Genomic DNA, 21,554 nt, shown 5'->3' with positions numbered 1-21,554 from the left:
GAGCACCCCCAAGCCCAGCCCCCAGAGCTCCGGCTGTCCCACTTCTCCCCAGAGCTAAGCGAGGCCCAGCAGGCCCCTCTTTTGTGTCTGGCTTCTCTCTCTCCCGTTTGTTGGTTTGGGCTTTTCTCTGATCCTGTTGAATTTCCAGCCCTGCCCTGGCCCCAAGAAGGGAGAGTGTCTGCGTCCAGGCCAGGCCAAAGCCCTCTGGCCACATCAAGCCCCGCCACAAGGGTGGGACCAGCAGCCAGGACCCACTGCGGCCAGGAGGGACAGATGCCCAGCTGCTGTTCACAGATTCCAGCTCAGCCACAGCCTGCCAGCAGCTTCGGTGGAGCCCAGGAGCCAGGGCCCCTGGCCAGGCCTCCCGAGTTCTCAGTGCTGGAGGGGAAGGCTCATCTGCGGTGGGTTTCAGCTGCTAAGTTTCAGGCAAACTCGTTACACAGCCGTCCATCAGCCAAAACCAAGAGGCCGGAAACCCTCGCCATCTCCCGGCAGCTGCCGTGTCACCAGCGGGACACCAACCGCTGTTCACCCGACGCGGCCTAGGTCCGAGCCAGCCTCGTGCAGAAGCTCTGAGGAGGACCCTCCACCAGCCGTGAGACGGGGGTCTGCCTGCTCCCTGCTGGCCCCACGCCCGTGGCCGCTCCCTTTGCTCCCTTCTGGGGGCCGTGGTCAGGGAGTTGCCTGGCCTGGGTGCAGGGGACCTTGCTTCCCTGGGGCGGGGACAGGGAAGGGGACAGGGCTGGAAATCTAACCATAGAATCTAAGAAAAATCATCCCAAACCAATAAAGTGGAGTGACAGAGGCCAGACCCAGGACGACACGCGGCAGAGCCATGATGTTAGCAGAGACGAGGACCGGCTTCCCGTGGTCACTCCTCCCAGACCCCGGGAGAAGGCTGGAAGCCGAGACACCGGGCAGCCTCCTACTGGCCTGTGGGCTGCAGGCCGGCCAGGTCCAGCCCTCTGGCCACACCTGGGCCCTAGACAGAAGAGGCTCTGCTCAGACCAGCAAGGGACTGCGATTCCCTGGGCAGAATCCATGTCCCAAACCTGGAGGCTGCCCACCAGGAGCAGGGCAGGGCGGCCAGGAGAGCTCAGGCCAGCTCTGGGAGCCACAGCAGGACTGAGGGCCCCTGGTGCGAGTGAGAGGGAGCCCCCGCAGAGAGGGACCCTCCATGGGTCCTGTAGTCCCCTCCACCCACCTGCCCCTCCCCCCTCACCTGCCCCTCCCCCCTCACCTGCCCCTCCCCCCTCACCTGTCCCTCCCCCCTCACCTGTCCCTCCCCTCTCAACTGTCCCTCCCCCTCATCTGCACCTCCTCTCACCTGCCCCTCCTTCCTCACCACCTCCTCCTCCCTCACCTGCCCCTCCCCCCTCACAACCTCCTCCCTCCTCACCCGCCCCTACCCCTCACCCTCACCTGCCCCTGCCCCTCACCTGCCCTCCCCCTCACCTACCCCTCCCCCTCACCACCCCTCCCCCTCACCTGCCCCTCCCCCCTCACCTGCCCCTCCCCCTCACCAGCCCCTCCCCCTCACCTACCCCTCCCCCCTCACCTGCCCATCCCCCCTCACCTGCCCCTCCCCCTCACCTGCCCATCCCCCCTCACCTGCCCCTCCCCCCTCACCTGCCCATCCCCCTCACCTGCCCCTGCCCCTCACCTACCCCTCCCCCTCACCACCCCTCCCCCTCACCTGCCCATCCCCCCTCACCTACCCCTGCCCCTCACCTGCCCTCCCCCTCACCTACCCCTCCCCCTCACCACCCCTCCCCCTCACCTGCCCATCCCCCCTCACCTGCCCCTCCCCCTCACCTGCCCATCCCCCCTCACCTGCCCCTCCCCCTCACCTGCCCATCCCCCCTCACCTGCCCCTGCCCCTGCCCCTGCCCCTCACCTGCCCCTCCCCCCTCACCACCCCCTCCTCCCTCACCTGTGTTGGGTGGTGAGCTGCTCCAGGGACTTCCCTGACTTCAGGCCACTCTTCGTGCTCTAGGGAAGAAAGGAAGTGTGGAGAGACCCCAGGGAACTCTGGCCTCGGCCCACGCAGCCCTGGGGACCCAGCTGGCTCTGCCTGGCCCCCTCTCAGGGTGGCTCCTGAGCAGCCCTCCCACGGGGCCCAGTGGAACTGTCCTTCCCCATGGTCCCTGAGCCCAGGAGGCTGGGGACTGGCACTGCCTCATTCCCCGAGATTCCCGGTCTCAGGGGCCATGGATGGTTGTGGGTGCACAGAGCCTCGGGCTGCCCACCAGGGGGTTTTAATCAATGGACTTGGAAAAAGCAGGGCTGAGCCTGGCTGGATTGGGCCCAACTGGGTCATCTGTTCCGGGGCCACAAAGGCAGGCCTTGCTCACCCTGGGGCCCCGGGGTGGGGGCAGGAATCATGGGGGTGCTCAGAGCCTGCTGGGGAGAGAAGCCACGGACACCTGGAAGGCACCCTGGCCCAGCTGGAGTGGGTGACGAGAGGAGACCTTCCCCAAGGAGAGCGGGGCATGGGCATGGCCAGGACTGGCCCATGAGAGGTGTCACCCAGGGCAGCACCCTGCCTCCGAGATGTGACGGCGCCAATGTCCCATGTGCTGTGAGTGGCCATCAGCTGGATCTTCCAGACAGCTGCTGGCCTCAGCCTCTGGGCAGGACCATCTGCTAAGATGGACCAGACTGGCCAGCCCAGGGCCCTCCTCCTGCCCAGCCCGGCCTCTGCAGTGGCACCTGCCTGCTGTCCCGTGAGATGTGATATTTCTCACAACACCCTGGAACCCAGCCCAGCCCACCCTGCCGTAGGCAGCACGCAGCTCAGGGTGCCGAGAGCATCAAGGTGCTCCACCCTGTGTCCGAACGCCTGGGGCAGGGCCAGTTACCTCGATGGTGACCACCTCCACCTGGACATTGCTTGGGAGGGGCACGCTGGGTTGGAAGTGCTTGGCCAGGGCCACGAGCAGGTGCAAGGTGGCCACCAGGTCCTTGTTGAAGATGGCTGGGGGGAGAGGAGTGTGGGTCATGCTGGGGGCCACCAGAGCCTGCAGCCTCGCGGACGCTTCCTCGACACCAGGGCCCGTGGCAGAGCGAGGAGCCTGGGCCAGGCGCCGTGGGCAGGTGTGTGCCCAGGACACGGCCACCTCTGAGCTTCCAGTTCTTTTAAGTTTTTGTTGGGGGCTTGACATAGTGACTCTTTGGATTCTGCCAGTTGTCACAGCCCGAGGAGCACCAACCCCACCCACCGTGCACCCCGAGGGTCCAGGGTGACGCAGCCACCCACGGGCCAGAGAGAGATGGGAGGTGCACATTCAGAACCTAGAGTAGTCCCAAGCTCCCAGCACCCACTTCAGCAGTGACGGCGCCCTGAGGCCGGGGCCTTGGACAGTGGCTCACTGGTGTCTTCCTTGAAAACAGCGACTGCCCACGGCCAGGCCTCCTGGGACAGTCACCCTCAGATTTAGGCCGACTGACAACATTGTCAGTGTTGGTCACTGGGAGTGAGACTCCAGACCCCGTGGTGAGTGCAGGGCCTGCCACCCGACAGGCCTGGGTCCAGGGGTGAGTCACGTCGTCACCACCCAACCCTGGAGAGGCTGCCGGTCTCCCCCTGGCCTCAGTGTTCTCATCTGGAAATACGGGGAGAACCCGGCGCCAAGGGGACGCGGCAGGCTGTGCGGGTGGAGCTTAAATAAATCTATGACTGGCGAGGCCAGGTGGAGGGGCCCCTGGACTCTGCTGCTGCGTCACTGTCCCGAGACTCGACCTTGGGCTTCTGGGGCAGTGACGCCCTTGGGGCTCTGGCCTGCCCCTCCTCCTCTGGGCACCCTTCATGCCTGCTGCCCAGGCTGCTCCAGGCCTCTGCTCCCTCCCTCCTGGGCAGGAGGCTGCGCGGCCTCTGGGTAGATGCCAAGTCTCCATGCAGAGGGCACCAGGCTGCCCTGCCCTCCCGCGCCCGGGCCTGGCTGAGGCCTCGCTCACCCTCCACGCTCCACTTGGCCTGCGGCTCCTCCACCTGCAGAGCCCGGTTCACGGCCCCCAGGACGACCTCCAGCTTGCGCCTCTGACTCGCGGCGGTCAGGGCGATCTCCTCCACCTGCAGCCTGAGTCCCGCCAGCTTCTCTGAGGCAGGAGAGGGTGGTGAGGGCCCGGGACGGTGGCAGGGCCATGGCTGAGCTGGGACAGCACAGGCCTGGGCACACTGGGGGCGCAGATCCCGGGACCTCACCAGAGCCTCCGCAGGCTGTGCTCCTCAGCCTCCTGGGAGAGCCCTGTCCACATGGGCCACCGTCTAAAGGGGCACTCACGCCACGTGGCATGAGCAGAGCACAGCCCTCCCAGCCCGCTGCCCACCTCACCCGGGCGCTGGCCCCCCAGCCTCCCACAGCAGACGCTTCATTTCCGCAGGGCAGTGTGGCCTGATGGTTAAAGCCTACGCTCGAGGCTCGTCCCTGACCCCTCCCCCACACTGCTCTTCTAACTGTGAGGTTTTGGACAAGTCACCAGGCCCCTGGGAGCCTAGGGAGATGGCCCTGACCTAGGCACCCCTCCGACAGCTGGGCACCTCGCCCAGGGCGGCCTGTCCTCTCTCCAGCCCTCAGGACAGCCCGAGGGCAGGTGCGGTGGGCTTCCTCATTAGCTCCCGGCCCCTAAAAACCAGCTGGTGCTCAGTAAATGCTGGCGAGGCGGGTGGTGCTGAGGGAGTTCAGCCCAGGGAGGCCCGGTCCCCAGCTCTGCCCCTGGGCTGCCCTGGGGGGCAGGCCTCCTCCTCCCAGCTGGGGCCCTTCTAGGTAGGGCCCTGGCGTTCCTTCCCTGGAGGCCACCGTGGGTACAATGTCAGGGAAGGACGGTGTGGGGGCCCGCTGGTTGGGGAGCCACTCACGGAACAGGTGGTGCAGGATGAGCCCGTCGAACATGTCCTCCTCCAGGCTGCGCACCACCACGTGCTCGGGGAGGAGGGCGGCGTTGATCCACTCCACCAGCACCTGAGGGCAGGGGACGCCCGGGTCACCCGCTGGCCGCAACCTCAGCCTGGTGGCTCCCCCCACCTGCCAGTGGGCCACCCTCCAAGGTCTGGCCAAGTCACCTCCTCTGCAGCCCCTGACCCCACACGCCAGGGTCACTCTGGGCTCCACAGACCCCGGATCTCTCCACCACACGAGAGCACTGTGGGTATCTTCACGAGTGACAGTAACAGTCACCTGTGGGCGGATGAGGACATGCCTGTGGAGCTGGGGCAGGGCTCTCAGGTGCTTCTGGGAAGGGGGGATGTCTGCTGGAACACGGGGCAGTGTGGGGTCAGCACTGACTGGAGCCCACTCCACAGCCAGGGAGGGCCTGCATCCTGACACAGGCACGGGCTGTCCCCCAGACTCCTGTGAGACTGCAAGTGGGACTTCTGGTTGCGTTCCCCCCGCTCTAGGCCGCCTGGTTGGGGGTGACATGTCACGGCTGGCACAGGGCGGGCACAGGGCTGCTGATGTCCTCCTCCAGCCCCACCCCAAGCTTCACCATGGAGGTGTCACTGGCCAGCTGCCCCCACAGCTCTGCCTGGGGCTGTCCCTGGAGGCCCAACCCTGTGGGGACAGGTCACAGCAGGTGATGATACGAGGCACCAGGTGGGACACTGGGGCCTCTGCACTGAGCTGACTCTTGGGACACAGGCTTGAGTCCCCATGGCCATGACCATCCGTCCCTCTCTGCGCTGGCCCCTTCCTTCCACATCTGGGATGACCCCCAACCCAAATCCACAGCTCACGACCAGCTTCCGGGGACCCAAACCCAGAAGGCTGTGGGCCAGGGGGGCTCTTCTCTAGGACCCAGGGCCAGCGGGCTGTGCGCGGTGGCAGGCGGGAAGGGGTGGAGGGGGGGGGAAGGTCCACGGAGCCGCAGGGCACAGAAGGTGGAGGCCCGGGAGGCCGCCCTGGAGAAGGCGACAGATGGCTGCGCAGAGACTGGGGAAGGGGAGGCCCAGCCCACCAACGCCAGCCGGGCCAGCAGCAGGACCCATGGCCAAGCCGAGAACGAGAATGGGTGGCCCAGGCCCACACCCACCGGCCACCAGCTCCCCTCTGCCTTGGGTGGCCAAGTGGGAAATAGGACCAAGGCTGAGGGCCTGAATCAGACCCTAGCTGTGTCACGGCGAGCTGGGTGGCCCACCCAGTCTGCTACCTCTCCCTGGGACACAGGTGACAGAAGTCCCCATCGACAGTCATGAGGTGGATGGGGTGTGCCAGGCACAGGTTGGCGCTCGGCCTTCAGCAGGTCTCCAGGGCCTACGGGTCCCCCCTGTCAGTCAGAGGCCAAGGAAGGGAGAGGGCAGCCCGCTGTCCCCAGGTGGAGGCAAGTGCCAGGCAGGGGACGGACCCCCGAGCGCCGGTGCTGAGGGCTGCCCTACCTTTTGCAGTTCTTCAAACTTGGGGTCCTTCCGGGAACTGGGGGTCAGGTATTTCTTCTTTGCTCCTGGAAACAGAGGTGGGCATGATGGTCTCCCTGATGGTCACCGCAGAGCTGGGGCCTGGGCCCCGGGGGACTTGTCCTGCACCTCACCTCGAACGCCCTCTGCTCAGGTCCCCCGCGAGCACCAGCTCAGCCCCAGAGGCGGCGAGCTTTGTGTTTTGGGTCCTGCCTAAATTCAGAGTTTATTGCCTGTTTACGTGAAGTTCAAACGTAACCGGGTGTCCTGCGCCTCATCTGGCAGCCCTGCCCTTCACTCTGGTGAAACCTCAGCTCACCCGTGGCCTCACCAGCTCCAAGGGCCACGGTGGACACTGCCCTGGCTGCCCTGCCGCGTCGGGCACTGAGACCAGCCCACGCCCTCTGAGGCCCCATGGCTCCCTCCTCTGAGGCCTCCATCAGCAGCTCCCCGGCATTTTAGACCCCAGGGCCCACAAGATGTGAGGCCTGCGGACCTCCAAGGTCAGCTGGCCCCGACATGTGGGGGACACGGAGTCAGCACACGGCCGCCGCGCCTCAGCTCACAGTGCAGCCTGGCCCCCGGGGACTGGCTAGAAACCCCAAACCCCCCACCCTTCCCAACCCCGAGGATCTCCTGGGTGAGCAAGTGAGGGAAGGGTGGGTGGGAGAGTAGATGGAAGGAAGGAAGGAAAGATGGATGGGTGGTGGGTGGGTGGGTGGATGGTAGATAGATGGGTAGGTGGGTGGATGGGTAGATGGGTGATGGATGAATGGGTGGGTGGATGGATAGATAGATGGGTGGGTAGGTGGATGGGTGGGTGGATGGGTAGATGGTAGATAGATGGGTAGGTGGGTGGATGGGTAGATGGGTGATGGATGAATGGGTGGGTGGATGGATGGATAGATGGGTGGGTGGATGGGTAGATGGATGGGTGATTGAGTGGATGGATGGATGGGTAGATGGGTAGATGGATAGATGGGTGGGTGGGTGGATGTGTGGGTAGATGGGTGATGGATGGATGGGTGGGTACACGGATGAGTGGGTGGATGGGTAGGTGGATGGGTGATGTGTGGGTAGATGGGTGATGAATGGGTGATTGGGTAGATGGATGGATGGGTGGATGGGTGGGTGGATGGGAAGGTGGATGGGTGGGTGGGTGGGTGGATAGGAGGGTGAATGGTTGAGTGGGTGGGTGGATAGGTGGGTAGATGGGTGGGTGGGTGGGTGATGGGTGGATGTGGGACCGCCCTCCTGGAGCGGGTTCCCAGGATTCCTGATCATCTCGAGTCCTAGCTCTGTGTTGTGGAACTGTAGGTGTCTCTAAGTCAACTGTAAAACAGAAAGTAAATATTTATTTCAAGTTTCTAAGCCCTACCACCCAACTCAGCCGTCTTCCTTGTGATGCTTTCCAGGCTCCGGGGCTCATAAACCAGGAGGGACAGCAGACAGACAGGAAGTTGGCCAGCTGACTGGGAACAGAGCCGTCCTTCCTTGGGGCCTGGCCCACCCACCCCCGGGACCCTCTTGGCACGGGGGTTCTGTCCCCGTGGCGCCCACGTTGCCAGCTGTGTTCACAGGGTCAGCGCTCTGCTGTCTTCTCCTGCTGTCCCCGCTGGCCTGGCCTGGCCTTGCCCAGTGCTTCTGCTGTGGGGACCGGCTCCGTCCTGGGCTCACCGAGGGCCCTCCCCCCCAGGCCAGGCCTGCCGCCTGGCGTGTGGCGGTGTGGGACTTTCCGTTTGGGCACACGGGCGTGCGCAGCGCTGTGTGCCTGGCAGTGTGCTGTTTGGGGCGACTTCTAGGAGGGAGACTTCAGGGGCCATGCTCAGCCCCGCGGTTGGGATCGCTGGGGTCCTGTGCCCACCCACCTTTGGAAGAGACCCACTGTGTGAAGGGGCAGACCTACAGCCCCTCACCCTCCAGGCCACGGGACCCTGGGGAGGCGGCACGGCGTGGAGGGTGGACCCTGGGTCCTGCGGCCCCTCCTTGTCTGGGGGCCAGCTCCATCCTCACTAGCTGAGTTACAGGACATGGCTCCCCGGGCCTCAGGGTCCTCTTCTGTAAAAGGTGGCAATGGCACCCACTCTTGGGAACAAAGCTCTGGGCAGAAGCTCTCAGCGCCAGCCGTGCTCGTTGGGCTGGCGCCAGCTTTAGCGGCACAGGAGGCCCTGCGGTGGGTGCAGCGGGCTGTGGAAGGTTCCAGAAGCAGAGCTGGGTCCAGCCTAAGTGAGGCAGAGGCAGGGCAGCAGCTTGGGAGCCCGGATGACACCCCAGGAAGCAATCCCTTGTGACACAGACCCTCACCCTCGGCCCCGGCCCCAGCCCTCAGCCACTTGGGCGCACCTTGTGGGAGCTGCTCCTCCGTGGGCAGGGCCACCTCGCTGGGGAGCTGCAGCAGGTTGTACAGGGACTCTGGCTCCATCTTCTCTCTGGCTTGCCCTGGAGGACGCAGGGGACAGAGGGTGTCAAGTCCCAGAGCCCTAAACTCACTCTGTGCTTATCTATCATTTGCTCCTGCCCAGGAGGCTGGGGGGGGGGTGGAGTTCAGCTCCAGGTGGACAGGTCACCATGCGGGCCCAGGTGAAGGGATGGGGTCCCAGGTGGGCAGGAGGCCTAAGCACAGGATCGAGGACACACCAGGAAAGGTTTGTGGAGTGGGTCCTCCCCGCCCCCCACTGTGGGTGCCGAGCAGCCCTCCCAGGCCGGCAGGGCCCGGTGGGCTCCCCCTCCCCAGCAGCCGGCAGAGCCAGCTCAGCCAGTTCCTCAGAGCTCAGAACCCCCACCCCCGGCTCAGCAGGGGGCCGGCCTGCGTGTGGGCTGGCAGATGGCACTGATGGATGACATCCCAGATGTTAGCTCCTGCGGTGGAGCATGCCAACGGGGCTTCTGGGCCCAGGGCAGGCTGAGCAGAGGGGGCTGGAGGGAGGGGCCCAGCCCAAGCCCCCAGGCCGTCCCCACCCTGCAGCTTGGGTGGACCAGCAGGACTCTCCCCAGCACCCTGGGCCTCTCAGGGAGCGAGGTCTCAGGACTCCAGGCAGATGCTCTTCGGGGAGGGCCAGACTCCTTGTTGTCACTGCTACGGGCCCTTCCGGTTCCCCAACCCTCTTCCTGTCTCTGATTCCAGTTGCTGAGGGCCAGCAGCCTCCCCCCTCTCTCTCCAGCCCCTGCTCCCCCCCTTTCCAGACTCTCTCAGACAGCCGGGTGGGCAGGGCACCCACGGGGGTCCAGGCAGGGAGCCCCCACCTGCGCCCTGGGGAGGTAGGGGACTTGAGGGCCCTGGAACCCCCCTCTTTGGGCTCACAGTGGCCCTGCTCTGAAGTGGGGCAGGGGGCACTACACTGGCCCCACAATTCCCATGTCCAGGGGACACTCAGATGCAGCCTGGGCCACAGCTGCAAGAGGGGAAAAAGCCCTGGCCTGGGCTCGGGAGGCCTGGGTTCCAGGCAGGCTCCTCCTCACGCTGGCTGTGTGACCTCAGACAAATCCCCTCCCCTCTCTGGTCCTCATTCATCTTGACAAGGAGGGGCTGGACTCAATGCTGGACCAAGGTGACTGAGGGGACACAGACGTGGACTGTCTCTAGTGGCCAGCAGCCCTGGGCAAGGCTCTCTTCTGCCCCAGCCTCAGTGGCTTCCCAGAAGGGGGGTCGCCTTTCTCCCCCAGGACTGCATGAAGCTGAGAGAGGCCAGGGGGGTCAGGGAACGTCTCCCTGGTACAGGGAGAGGCACAGCAGGGTCCCTGGAGTCTCAGCAGGTCCTCCGTGAGATGGGGAGGGGGTGAGGCAGCCTCTAGGCGCGATGGTGGGAGGGCCTCGGTGTTGACCTCTGCCCTCCCAGCCCGGGCAGCCTCAGCCAGGCGGGCTCCTTCCCAAGTGGCCCTGATCTGGCTCCCAGGCACGTGGACAGGCAGGGGTTCCAGCGGCCGAGGCCTTCCCCAGGCCCAGATGCAGGGACTCACCTGGCGCCTCCTGTACACGGGAGATCAGGCCTCCCCGAGGGTCCTCTGCTGCTGGGAGAGGCAGGTTCCGCTTCCTGGGCGGGTGGGTGGCGGGGCCCTGCGGGGGCGGCAGGGGCCCTGCGCACTTCCTCTGGGGCCTGCTCTGCTGGTGGCGGTGGCCGTGGGGAGCTTCCTCCTCTGTGCTGCGGGCCAGGAGGGCGCTGGGAGGACCAGGCTGCAGGAGCCCACGGGAGCCCGGGCCCCACCACCAGCCTGGCTCCCAGCCCCGGCCTCGCAGGCACCTCCAACGGGGCATTTCCGACCTGACCTCCTCCCCTCCTGCGCCCAAACCAAGCCACTCCCTCCCCTCTCCCCACCTCCCAGGGGCAGCTTTTGAGGCCAGGACCTGCGGGGGGTGGGGGTCGGCATCCCACACCCCAGCCACCAGCAGACTGTCCCTCTGCTCCACCTCTGACCCCAGGCCTCCTCCCCTCCCCTGCACCTGCAAGTCCCAGGGTCCTCCAACCCTGCTGGCCACAGCTCTCATCCTCTCCCCTGACCTCTCTGCCCTCCACCCTTCAGCCCTGCTGACCCCCTCCTGTTCCCTCGGTGCCCTACTTGGCAGCTCTGACTCTTCCCTGCCTGGAAGCCCTGCCCGGCTCTGCACTTGGACCTCGGTGCCCCCTCCTCCAGGAAGCCTCCTGCTCTCTCAGGTAGGTCCTCCCTGGGATTCTTACCAGGGCCCCTGAAGGCTCCTCGTCAGCCCCTCTCTCCCAGCTCTTGGCCTGTGACCACACCGTCGCTCAGCGGGGGCCGCAGGCTGGTGTTTGAGACAGGTCTCCACCTGGGGGCGGGGGTTCTGCAAGGGCAGGGCGGCTCTCTTTTGCCCGGTGGTGCCAAAGCCCAGAACAACCCACGCACAAGGTGGGCTCAAGGGATAAACTGGTGACTATTATTGCTGAGGGGATGAGGGCAACTTCCTAGAGGGGACAGGGCCTCGGTGGCTGAACAGGAGTCTGCAGGTTAGAGACCCCGGAGGGACCCCGGAGGCCCTGGAAGCAGCACACACAGAGCCTCGGGGGGTTCGGGAGAGACCCCAGCACAGCGGGTTTGCCGGAGAACACCTGAGACCTGGGCTGGTCTCTGAGCTTAAATCTTCATGACCAGATGGACTGTGAGTTTCCACAGTGACCAGCAACCATGCTGGGGACCAGGAGACAAGCCACCCTGTCTTGGCCAAGAGATCAGAGAAGTGGCCAGATCAGGCAGGCGGAAGAGCAGGGCGGTGGGCATGAGGGTGATGACACGCAGGATCCCCGCTCATTCCCCCGACTGCTGAGGAGGAGACCGACGCGGTGGTGAGCGCGCTGAGTGCCCGGAACCTGCCGTGGAGCAGGGTCCACCATCAGCCCACACCAAGGAAGAAACCAGGGCTCCCCAACAGTCTGTGCCATTCCAAGGTCCCCGGGCAGGACTGGGGCTCACAAGGACCCAGGGAGAGAGAAAGCCCCATTGGGACCTGTGTCACGGGGGTTGGGAGAAGGCTCAGCCTGGCTCCGGGTCCCATGGTCCTGGTGGCAGCCTCTGAACCTGGATCCCGGCCCCAGCAGCACATCAGAGGGCTTCACCCACCTGCTTTCAAATGCAGGAACTGAAGGGCCTGGATCGGGGTCCCTGAACCCAGTGAGGAAGGTGGGAGAAGGCGGAGCCCCAGCTCAGCCGTGTGTGGGGCCCAGGGTCAGAGGGCCCAGGAAGGCCATTTCAGAAACTGCTCTGGGAGCCGCTGGAGAGAGCCTGACCTCCACCAGGGCCAGCTACTCCCTGGTGGGCAGGAATCCAGCTGAGACAGGACAGGTCACCAGACACAGCAGCAGGTACTGTGTCCTCCAGTTATGGAGAGAGGAGCTCTGCAGATGGCGGCCCTTGGGGGCCAACATGCTCCCCTGTGACTGCTCGGCTCTGAGTGGTGGTGAGGTCCCAGCTGCGCAGGGGAGCTGCGGCTTCCAAGGGGAGGACGGGAATTGGAGGACAGCAGGGCGAGCTGGCTTTTGATTGTAAACCAAAGGTTTAACACAAGAAAAGAGCCGTTCCGGGGCTTTAAATTCTCAGTTCAGCTCGGGCATGTTTAGAGCACCAGGGACTTTTGTGATGGCTCAGAAGGAACTCTTATCTCTTGGAGCGGCCGGGAGGACGGAGCTGAAAATCAGACGTGGGATCTAATCCTGTGTGATGTGGAATTAGGACACGGCTAAACCCGCAGCCGCTGAGCCTTCGGTGCGAAGGGCAGAAGGAAAGAAGGGGCATTGGGAAGACAGAACAGCGGCTGCGAGGAGCCAGGCTCGAGCGCCAGGGGGAACTCTTCTCAGCAGAAGCAGCCCTTCCCTGGGGGAGAACCACCGTGATGCCTCCCAGTGCCCCCAGCCTGGAGATGTCCCTTCCTCCCCTCCCCCACCCCATCACTCCCACAACCTCGGACATGTGTATTCCTGCGGTCAGTTCACACTGTCCTGGCTGGACCAGCAACAGGCCTCGCCTAAAAGTAGAGTGCTTTTTAAAAAAATTGCCAGCGTTTGCTAATTTATGTCCGCAGAGGAGGTGGGAAAGGTGCAGGACTGGGTTTCAGGGGGGTCGGGAGTGGGCGTTGAAGGAGCTGCTGCCGCAGCGCTCTCGCAGGAGGGACTGGGCGCTGGGCGCTGGCAGGAGCCACCAGGGGCTCCACTGCTTGACAGTTGGTGGCTGAAAGTGGGCTCAGCCTGGTCAGTGCTGAGTGAGTGACGGGACGGTGGCGATTCCTGGAGGAGGGTCCAGAGGTCGCCCTGGGAAGTGCCGCAGTGACTGTGAGATGTGCCTGGGCTCCCTGAGCTCAGGGGGTTGGGGTCATTCCAAAATGCAGAGGCCGAGGAGCAGTGGCTGACCACACCCAGGGGACGACTAGGAGGCAGGAGGTGTGACCAGAGCCAGGCTTTTACTGATGATCTTGCAAGATGGGGCATCTGGGGAGCAGGCACGCCCAGGGCAGTGACTATTTCCTGGGGCGCAAGATCCCCCCCAGATCCTCACTGGCTGAGTACCTTGCCGAGGTTTGACTGTCTCCTACTGGGTTATTCAAAGAGGTACCTCGAGTTGTCTCCCCGGGGAGTGAAGGACACAGTCACCTACAGACACAGTCAGCACAGCACGTCCACAGCAGCCCTGGGCCCTGTGTGCAGCGCTCAGCTAGCGAGCGATGCCCGTGATGGTGATGACGAGTTCTGTTTCTGCAGGTGTTGAAGTTTGAACATCAGAAGAGAAACGCTGGGGCAAGCAAAGACAGCAAGTTTTATTTAAAGACTAGTGACACAGACTTCTCGGCAGGGAAGGGGACCCAGAGTTGGTATCCAAAGAAGTGGGCGTGTCCTGTGCCTTTATCAGTTTTAGATTCTCTTTGTCCTCTTCTCCTTGACCTCTCTCCACCCTGCGAGAACCCTCCTGGGGACGCGCTGAAAGGTGGGAAGCAAATGAGCCATGGGAAGGGCCGAGTGGTGGGCTGATTGCCGCAGGAAGGGAGCCCAGGAGGTGCTTCCTGAACGCCTTTTGGGAGGTTCAGGCAGGTAACCTTGGTAACGGGTGGGGGAAGGGCTCTGAGGCAGCAGCGTTCCCAGAGGCTGGCTCCGACTCCCAGGCCAAATCAGCTTTCTTCTCCCCTGTCTACGACCGGATCACCTGATCCCGTCTACACTGACTGCCTGTCCTTAATTCTGGCTTCACAAGCACATTTTGCTCCATCGAAGTACACACAGGCGCGCGGAGTCGGCAGGGAGAGCAGGCGCTTTCCTGCCCGGAGCTACGTAAACTGTGGGCGCTGAGATCTCATTGTGGAGAGACCACGTCAGCCCTCCTGGGGCCACCTGTGGTCAGCTGACGCCATCCAGCCAGCCTCGCGTGTGCAGGGGTCCCAGCGTGGGGCTCCCCTGGCCCTGGGGCAGTCAGAGCTCCCAGCTGGCTACTCATCCACAGCCCAGAGCCACTTCATCTGTCCATCAGTATGCCGTGCAAACTCTGTCACTCTGCACATGTTCCATGAGGTGACAAAGAGTGGGAGGCACTGTTCTGGATGCCTGGTGGGGACATGCTAATCTAGCCACCTGGAAACTCTCTGGGGACCTACTTGTCTGGCAACAGGGCTGAGCCCTCCCCAGTGAAGTTTCAGGAGCCTCACCTTGCATCTCTGACAACCAGCAAAGGTGTGGGGCTGGGGTGTGGCCCGGGGCACAGTGGCTGCCTAGCGGGCACAGGGCCTGCGGTTGACCCCAGCACCACCCAAAGGAGAGGCTCAGCGCTTGATGACAGAGACCCTTCGGATCTCAAAGGCAGCTCACTTGGGACCCTCCAGCCCTTGCTCAGAGTAACCTGCGGGGCTGCCCAGTGGTCCCAGCTCTGGAGGAAGTGCCCAGAGTCCTCCACCTGGCCCTGGTGACCCCGCTGCAAACATGAGAGGCAGACCAGGGGCTGAGGGGGGCCTCACAGCCCCTGGTTATTTCTGTGAGCTGGGGCACAGCTGGGGCCCCGCCACGACCCAGTTCCTGTTTTAAGCCTGCCCCACCCCACCCCACCGCGCTGCACATCGAAAGGTGGAAGAAATGGCAACTTTTTATGTTGTGGGTTTTTCCCAACTAAAACGTCTTGAAGTAAATAAATTGCAGAGGTCTTCTCACTCATCTCCACCTACCTCAGAACCTGAGAACAAGGACCCTCTCCTACACGACACTGAACATTAGGACACCCAAGAAATCTACCATGACATGTTTTCTTAACATTTCACTCATATACGGATTTGCCAAGTGCTCAAAATGCCTTTTATCACCGCGTGTGTGTGCACACGCATGTTTGTGCACACATGTGCACATGTGTTTATTACTCAAGGGTCCAATCAGAGACCACATGCTGCTGTGATTTTTGGTGACTCGTGACTTGTAGAGCCCTTGGATATAGAACAGTCTTTCAAGACATTAACACTTTTAAAGCGTCCTGGTCAGCGGGCTGTGGAACCCACCATCTGTCACTCTTTGGTTCCTCTTATTGACTATTCCCCCGCTGGCTCTAAGTCACCCTCTTGTTGTTGTTTCTTGGTCCCTACATGTCTAGGCGTTTGTATTGAAGGTTGGACAGCACAGTTTTATGTGGAGAGCTGGACTGTGCAGCACCTGGGTCACCTTGCTCCCTCTCTGTTCCTAGGGCTCTCAGGCCTGGTCTGCTTCTCATCTAATGCCTCAAACCACGGCTTCCTGTCTTTAGTTTTCTGGTTCTTTCTGGAGGAAACGTAACTCCATAGCCAAAAACTCTTTTCCCATAAGTACCTGTCCATCAAAAAGAGGGGTATATAGTCCAAGTTCAAACTGATGACCCGATCTTAACAAAGTCATCGAAATGAGCCTCCTAAAGGACAAAGCAACACGGCATGTCCCCCAGTGATGCGCTGAGAACACCTCTGCCCCAAGGTGCATGAAGCCTCCAACAGCCCAAGGTCCGATGGTAATGCACGACCCGTCTCTGCCCTGGGGATGAAGGACGTGATGGAGACGGCTGAATACAGCCCAGGTGGCAGTTAGCTCATGCCGCCCCATCTGCTGATCAGGACACCTGTGCTGTGTCACGTGAGAGTGCTGCTAGGAAACAGACCCAGGCGCAGAGGGAGGTGGTGTGTAACACTCTGAGTAACGTGGGGGAGATGGCGCACTCGGGTAAACAAGGCAACGTGGGTGGAAAGACACACATGGTTATTATTTCAAGAGAGGGGCACAGAGATACAAGGAGAAGAGGGTGAAGCCCCGCGTGGAGCGACGTGGAGCGATGGCAACATTCACAGGCTCTAGGTACCACCCCTGGTCTCTGCCTCCAGCTCTCCTTTGATACTGTATAAAAATAAGCCACGAGGGCCAGGTGGGGCGGAGCGCGCTGGTGATCCTGCACCCGGGATCCCAGCTGCTTGGGAGGCTGAGGCAGGAGGATCCTAAATTCAAGGCTAGACTCAGCAACTTAGTGAGACCCTGTCTCCAAATAAAAAATTTTTTAAAAGGCTGGGAGTTGTAGCTCAGCCATAGAGCGCTTGCCTCGTACTTGTGAGGCCCTGGTTCAATTTCCAGCACCACATAAAAATAAGCAAATGAAATAAAGGTCCATCAACAACTAAAAAATTACTTAAAAAAGTAAAAGGGGCTGGGGATGTGGCTCAGTGTTGGAGCACCCCTGGGTTCAATCCCCAGTATCCCCCCCACCAAACTTTCTAAAAATTAAATAAATTTAAAAAAAAAAACCATTAAGAGAAAAAAGTCCTTATTCTCACCCCGTCATTAGGGATGCAGGGATGTGCTCGGCTCACCGTCACACACTGTTCCTCACCACACCACCACTGTCATGGCGTCACAGCCGCCAGAGCCTGCCCTGGAGCCTGCCCCTGGGTGACCCGGCCTTCCTCCCGGGGGCTTGCCTCCTGTTCCACTAGTCGATTCGTTTTAAAAAGTTGGTGTGGGGAAGAGAATCTAGAGCCAGTCCACCAGATCACCGGATCAGCAAAGGCCATGTGGCCTTGAAAGTGACGTGGGCCTTGGAGGCGACCTGGTGCCCTGCTCTGCCCTCAGGCCTCTCACTCGCCCGTCCCAGAGCCATCGGCTCCACTCCACCCGGCAGGCACCCTGCTTGTCCTCCGCCTCCTGTCTCCAGAGTCTCCAGGCCCTGTCCCCTGCTGCACCCTGGGGCGCCTAGCCTGGGGCTTGGCATGAAGCAGGCACTTGGTAAATACCCAGCGCGTGCTGGGGTCCTGAGGGGTGAGGCTCCGGGTCCCCCGCTCTGTGGCCCGGGGAGAGCCTGCCCCCCCAGCAGTGACAACTCATGGGATCAATTAAAACTCCAAGGACGGAGTTTCCACTTAGAGCCGAGCTTCCCCACAAGTCCAGGTCCTGGAAGAGCAGCGAGTGTCCACCCTGCAGCGGCCGAGGTGGGGCCAGCCGTAGTGCTGAGCCTCCTCTCCACTCTGAGGTCTCTGCCTCCTCTCCACTCTGAGGCCTGCTCCCTGGGCTGCAAGGCAAGGAGGGGACCCCTCCTGCAAAGACCCTCCCACAGCGAGAGGACGGCTGGACTGGGGGCTCCTAAGGGCCCTGAGAGCAAAGGTGTCCACCCAGAAGGCGACAGAACGACTTTTAAGAGAAAGGCTCAGCGCAGGTCTGGAGCCGGCCTGGGGCCCTGGGCTCCTCGGCTGGCCTCCTTGGACTCCCTGAGGTGTCCTTCGTCACTGCGGCTCACCTGCAGGGCTCAGTCCAGGGGCAAGGTCTGTCCGCTTGCCCAGGTCTGCACGAACCAGACCCTGAGCAAAATGCCCTCTGAACAGGGCCAGCAAGCTCTCTGGAGAGCCGCTCACCACTGCTGGCCTCAAAGAACCAGCACGGAGGGGAACGGTTCCGTCCTCCTCCATATTAACAGGGAACCCCCCACACACACAGGCAGTGGACACGGGCTGGCTCAGGGCTTCCAAGCCGCAGCACCACGGGCATCTGGGCAGGATGGCTCTTTGCTGGCCTCATCAGAGCAGGCCAGCAGCACACCTTTCCTGAATTGTGACGACCAGCACTGTCCCCAGACCCTGCTACACATCCCTGAGGGCAGCACAGGTGGGGACGGCTGGTTTTGAGGGCGGGAGGCTGAACTATCCCTCAGAGCCCTGCGCTGGAAGGCCCGGGTGAGCTGACCTACCGGCGGCCACCCAGGGACAAACTTGGACTCCACCCTGTGTGCGTCTCGGACCATCTTCTCACAGCCCCCATCTGTCATTTTCTGTTTCTTAAATAGCACTGCTACCTGGCCGTCCTGCTGCCCACCCAGGGCTGGCCACAGCTGTAGCAGTCCTAGGCTCCTGCGGTGTCCCAGGACTTCTGCCCAGGAGGGTTGGAGGTGGGGCTGGTGTAGATCACCAAGTTTAGGCCACCGCTGCCGGTTACCTGGGTCCCCTGCCCCAGAGTCAAGGGTGGTCACTCACTAGTTAGCACACGAGGCTTCGTGACTTCCTGTCCCCTCCACAGCAGTGGCCGATTTATCCAGCCTGTGCCCAGGGCCAGCAGTGGTCCAGTTCTGGCCAGAGGGCCCAGCAGGCGGGGCTGTGGAGTCACGTGGGCCCAGCACTGGGCAGCCGGGCAGCAACTTCTAAGTGCACGGAAGAGAAAAATAGCAGCCAAAAGAGCAGGCGGCCGAGCGGCCCTTTATTGGAATAAATAACAGCACGCGAGGCGCCTCGGGCACTTCCCCAGCCACAGCTCCCGCTCGGAGGCGCTGGGCCTTCATGTCGCAAGCAGCATGGCTTCCTGCTGTCAGCCAGGCGGGTCTGATCAAAGCACAGCCAGGGCTTTTTTATTTAATATCCAGAAATCCAAAGGAAACGTCCTTTGAACAATTAAAAAGACAATAACACAGCGGCACACAAAGGAACAGAGGATTCAGCTATTCCAAAATAAAACCGCCCTCCACCACAGCCGCAGGACACGGGGGGGGGGGGGGGGGGGTCAGGCTTGCACAAGGCCACGTGGGAAGGGGCCACAGCTGCAGGTGGCCAGGCCAGGGGCCGGACCAGCCCCCGCCCAGGAGCCTGGGAACCCGGGACTCCTTGTGCAGGGGCTGTCCACGCCTTTGCCCCCACGGGTGGACACAAATGGCCTTGCCTTCACCTCGCTGCCATGGGCCAGGCCCCTCTTCAGAGAAAAATCATCATGAGGATGTGGCCTGGAAGGAGGAAGAACCTTCCAGAACTTCCAGAACTTCCCGGCACAGGGGCCCTCAGAGCCGGCCCTCCCTCTCCCACCCAGGCCGGGCAGGGATCAAGAACAAGGAGACCTGAAGGGACCCTGCAGGTCGTCTGCACCCACAGCCCCAGGAGAGACCCTGCCTCCTAAACCTCAGCCTTTACCGGTCCTGCTGTGAGCCAGCCGCCTGCCCGGCTCCCGCACATCCGCGGCCCCTCAAAGTGTCCTTCTTGAAAGGGAAGAGTGGGGAGTGGCCTGACCTGAGGCTAGGCGAGTGTCCAGCAGGGCTTTAGGGGCTGCTTCAGAAGCTGAAGCCTCTCCCGCTGACCACGTCCTCCCCCTGGATGACGTGGATCAGGCTGAAGCTGCCCGAGTTGGCTAAGAGGCCACAGGTGCGCTCTCCAGATCCTCATCTCCGTCCCCCTCGCCCCCGAAAACCCTGGGGATGAGCAACGCCCCCCCAGGCCCGCCTGAGAGCAAGGCCGGGCGGGTCCAGGCCACCGGCCCTGGCGGCTAGGACTCTGTGCGAGTCATGAAGGCAGCGCGGAACGTTCCGGCCCCGGATATTTTGTCAAGGAGGTCTTTAATGTCACTGCATCCCGCAGGAGACGCCGTAACGCCGTTTTAATTATTTCTTTCTCCTGCTGGGAAACCACCTCCATCAAAATGCTCTTCTCAACCCATCCCAGCCTAGCAACTGAGCCAGGGAGGACATTCAGAGCATTCTCAGCCTTCAGCCCGACCTTCAATCAACATCAACCCTGACCCCCAGCCCCGGTCTGCAGGGGGCGGGGGTCTAAGAGGTGGAGAGGCCTGTCCTCCTGTCGCTAATGAGCACACAGAGCTTGGAGAGGGGGCTGGCCGGGCAGGGGCCAGGAGGAGACAGCAGGGGAAGGGCCAGGGCATGCCACAGAGCAGGACGCCCTGCGGCCAGGGCCCGGCCAGAGAACACAGCTGAGGGGACGCCATTCCTCTCCAAGCCGAGGTGACCAGGGCGAAGAGCTTAACTAGGTGACACAGAGAGGGAGATGCCACGGGAGCACCGTGAGGACAGAGATGGACACTGCATGCCCCCCTCATGGGCTGTATCGTGTCCCCTAAATTCAGCCCCAAAGCCCAGGGCTGTAGTGTGACCACATCTGGACATGGGCCTTAAAGAGGTAACAAGGAAATGAGGTCATGTGGGCAGGCCCTGCCTCGTGTGACTTGTGTCCTTAACAGAGACGCTGGCAGAGGGGGACCTATGAAGACCAGGGAGACGCGGCCAAGGACGAGGCCACCTGGCCCCTCGACCTTGGCTTCCAAGCTACGGGACGTGGATCCTCTGTACTCTGAGCCTCCCGCCCTGCGGGCCTAGCAAAGGAACAGGTCGCCATCCCCGACGGGCCATCCCCGAAGGGCCATCCCAGACGGGCCTCGGGATCAAGCCGCCTCCAGCCAACTCCTGACCAGCCCTGGGCCGCTGCAGGAAGCCAAGGAACGCCCCCAGCCAATCCTCCCTCTGCCTGTGGCAGGGCACAGGTCCTGGGAGCTCACGCTAAAGGTCAGTAAGAACACAGAGTGGCCAAGAAGTCACGGGAACCAGAGGGAGGGAGGACACTGTGTCACACCCAGGGTTCCGGGGACGTGAGAGTTGAGTTTTTTAATTGCAAAACTCTTTTGTCAAAAAGGCCCCTCGTCCAAGGGCAGGGAAATGCCCGAGCCCCGCACAGCCAGGGTGGACGGAGAGACCAGGCCACCAGTGGGAGCGGCAGCGCGGCCAGCGGAGGTTGGGCCCGAGCTCCTCCGTGTCATCTTTTGACAACACAGTCAACCCCTCGGCCTGCCCGGAGGGAGGGAGGGAGGGAGACCCGGAGCCCAGCCGTGTCTAGAGGCTGCATTTTCCGAGGTCTTGGCCACTGGAGGGTTGCAAGGAAAGCAGGTGAATGGCCACCAAAGCAGGCAGGGATGGGAGGGGCCACACAGCCGGGGCGGAGCAGGGCGTCTCCCTGAGAAGGGCCTGGGCCTGGGGCATGGGCCCCGCTTCTCTTGCCCCGACCGTCCCGCGCCGTCTGGGGTCCCTGTCACTCCACGTTCTTGTACTTGGTGAACAGGTTGTACAGCACCCGCAGGGTGGACTTGAGGTCAAGGTTCACCACATCTGCAGAAGGACACAGAGACACCGTTGGCAGAGGAGAGAATGTGCCCTGCCTGGGGTCACCACGGGCTCTCAGCCACCATGGGCACAGCTGAGCGCTTCGGCATGAGGCTACTGGCCGGCGCATGCAGGAGACCCCGGCGTGATCATCCCCGGACACACAGGCTGCGTGGAGAGCCCCCACCAGGGCCACCACCTTTTGTGGAGACAAGCACACAGGCCTCCTGGGATCTGTATCAGGACATGTTCAAGGATGGGTGGGCAGGTGGCCAAGGGCACTTCCCGGATGGAAGGCCAACTCCAATAACACGCACGGACCCATGGA

At 62.6% G+C, this 21,554-nt stretch overlaps 3 protein-coding genes across 8 annotated transcripts in view; 1 reads left to right on the top strand and 2 right to left on the bottom strand.

Moving 5' to 3' along the window:
* Parvg (parvin gamma) overlaps positions 1 to 10,480 on the bottom strand; it is a 23,470-nt gene extending 12,990 nt beyond the window's left edge. For 3 of the 4 annotated variants that reach the window (XR_006848456.2, XM_046429156.2, XM_046429158.2), the window contains exons 1-7: positions 10,349 to 10,480; positions 8,735 to 8,830; positions 6,374 to 6,438; positions 4,859 to 4,961; positions 3,958 to 4,098; positions 2,862 to 2,977; positions 1,934 to 1,992 (exon numbers count right to left, since the gene is read on the bottom strand). Coding sequence is in view for 3 of the 4 variants with exons in the window: in XM_046429156.2 (XP_046285112.1) it covers positions 1,934 to 1,992; positions 2,862 to 2,977; positions 3,958 to 4,098; positions 4,859 to 4,961; positions 6,374 to 6,438; positions 8,735 to 8,813 (563 nt within the window). In the remaining variant the exon portion in view is untranslated. Of the gene's footprint in view, positions 1 to 1,933; positions 1,993 to 2,861; positions 2,978 to 3,957; positions 4,099 to 4,858; positions 4,962 to 5,062; positions 5,177 to 6,373; positions 6,439 to 8,734; positions 8,831 to 10,348 lie in introns of those variants that run through there. The other variant, XM_046429159.1, reaches the window with a different exon arrangement.
* LOC124083046 (uncharacterized) lies at positions 8,960 to 21,554 on the top strand. Its single transcript, XM_046429608.2, has 6 exons — positions 8,960 to 8,971; positions 9,575 to 9,649; positions 10,285 to 11,040; positions 13,591 to 13,700; positions 14,078 to 20,635; positions 20,763 to 21,554. Exons 1-5 carry the CDS (start codon positions 8,960 to 8,962, stop codon positions 14,226 to 14,228), a joined length of 1,104 nt encoding a protein of 367 aa, XP_046285564.1. The 3' UTR covers positions 14,229 to 20,635; positions 20,763 to 21,554.
* Positions 18,534 to 21,554, bottom strand: part of Parvb (parvin beta) — a 79,200-nt gene continuing 76,179 nt past the window's right edge. For all 3 annotated transcript variants that reach the window (XM_046429160.1, XM_046429161.1, XM_058574271.1), the window contains exon 13: positions 18,534 to 21,232. In XM_046429160.1, coding sequence (XP_046285116.1) covers positions 21,156 to 21,232 — 77 coding nt within the window. In that variant the 3' untranslated portion in view covers positions 18,534 to 21,155. The remainder of the gene's footprint in view (positions 21,233 to 21,554) is intronic.

The sequence above is a fragment of the Marmota monax genome, unplaced genomic scaffold (genome assembly GCF_021218885.2).
Source record: "Marmota monax isolate L192 unplaced genomic scaffold, Marmota_monax_Labrador192_F-V1.1 WCK01_AAM20220418_F8-fsc00051, whole genome shotgun sequence".
Taxonomy (NCBI): domain Eukaryota; kingdom Metazoa; phylum Chordata; class Mammalia; order Rodentia; family Sciuridae; genus Marmota; species Marmota monax.
The sequence above is the reverse complement of the archived record's forward strand: the minus strand, read 5'-3'. Positions and strand labels throughout refer to the sequence as shown.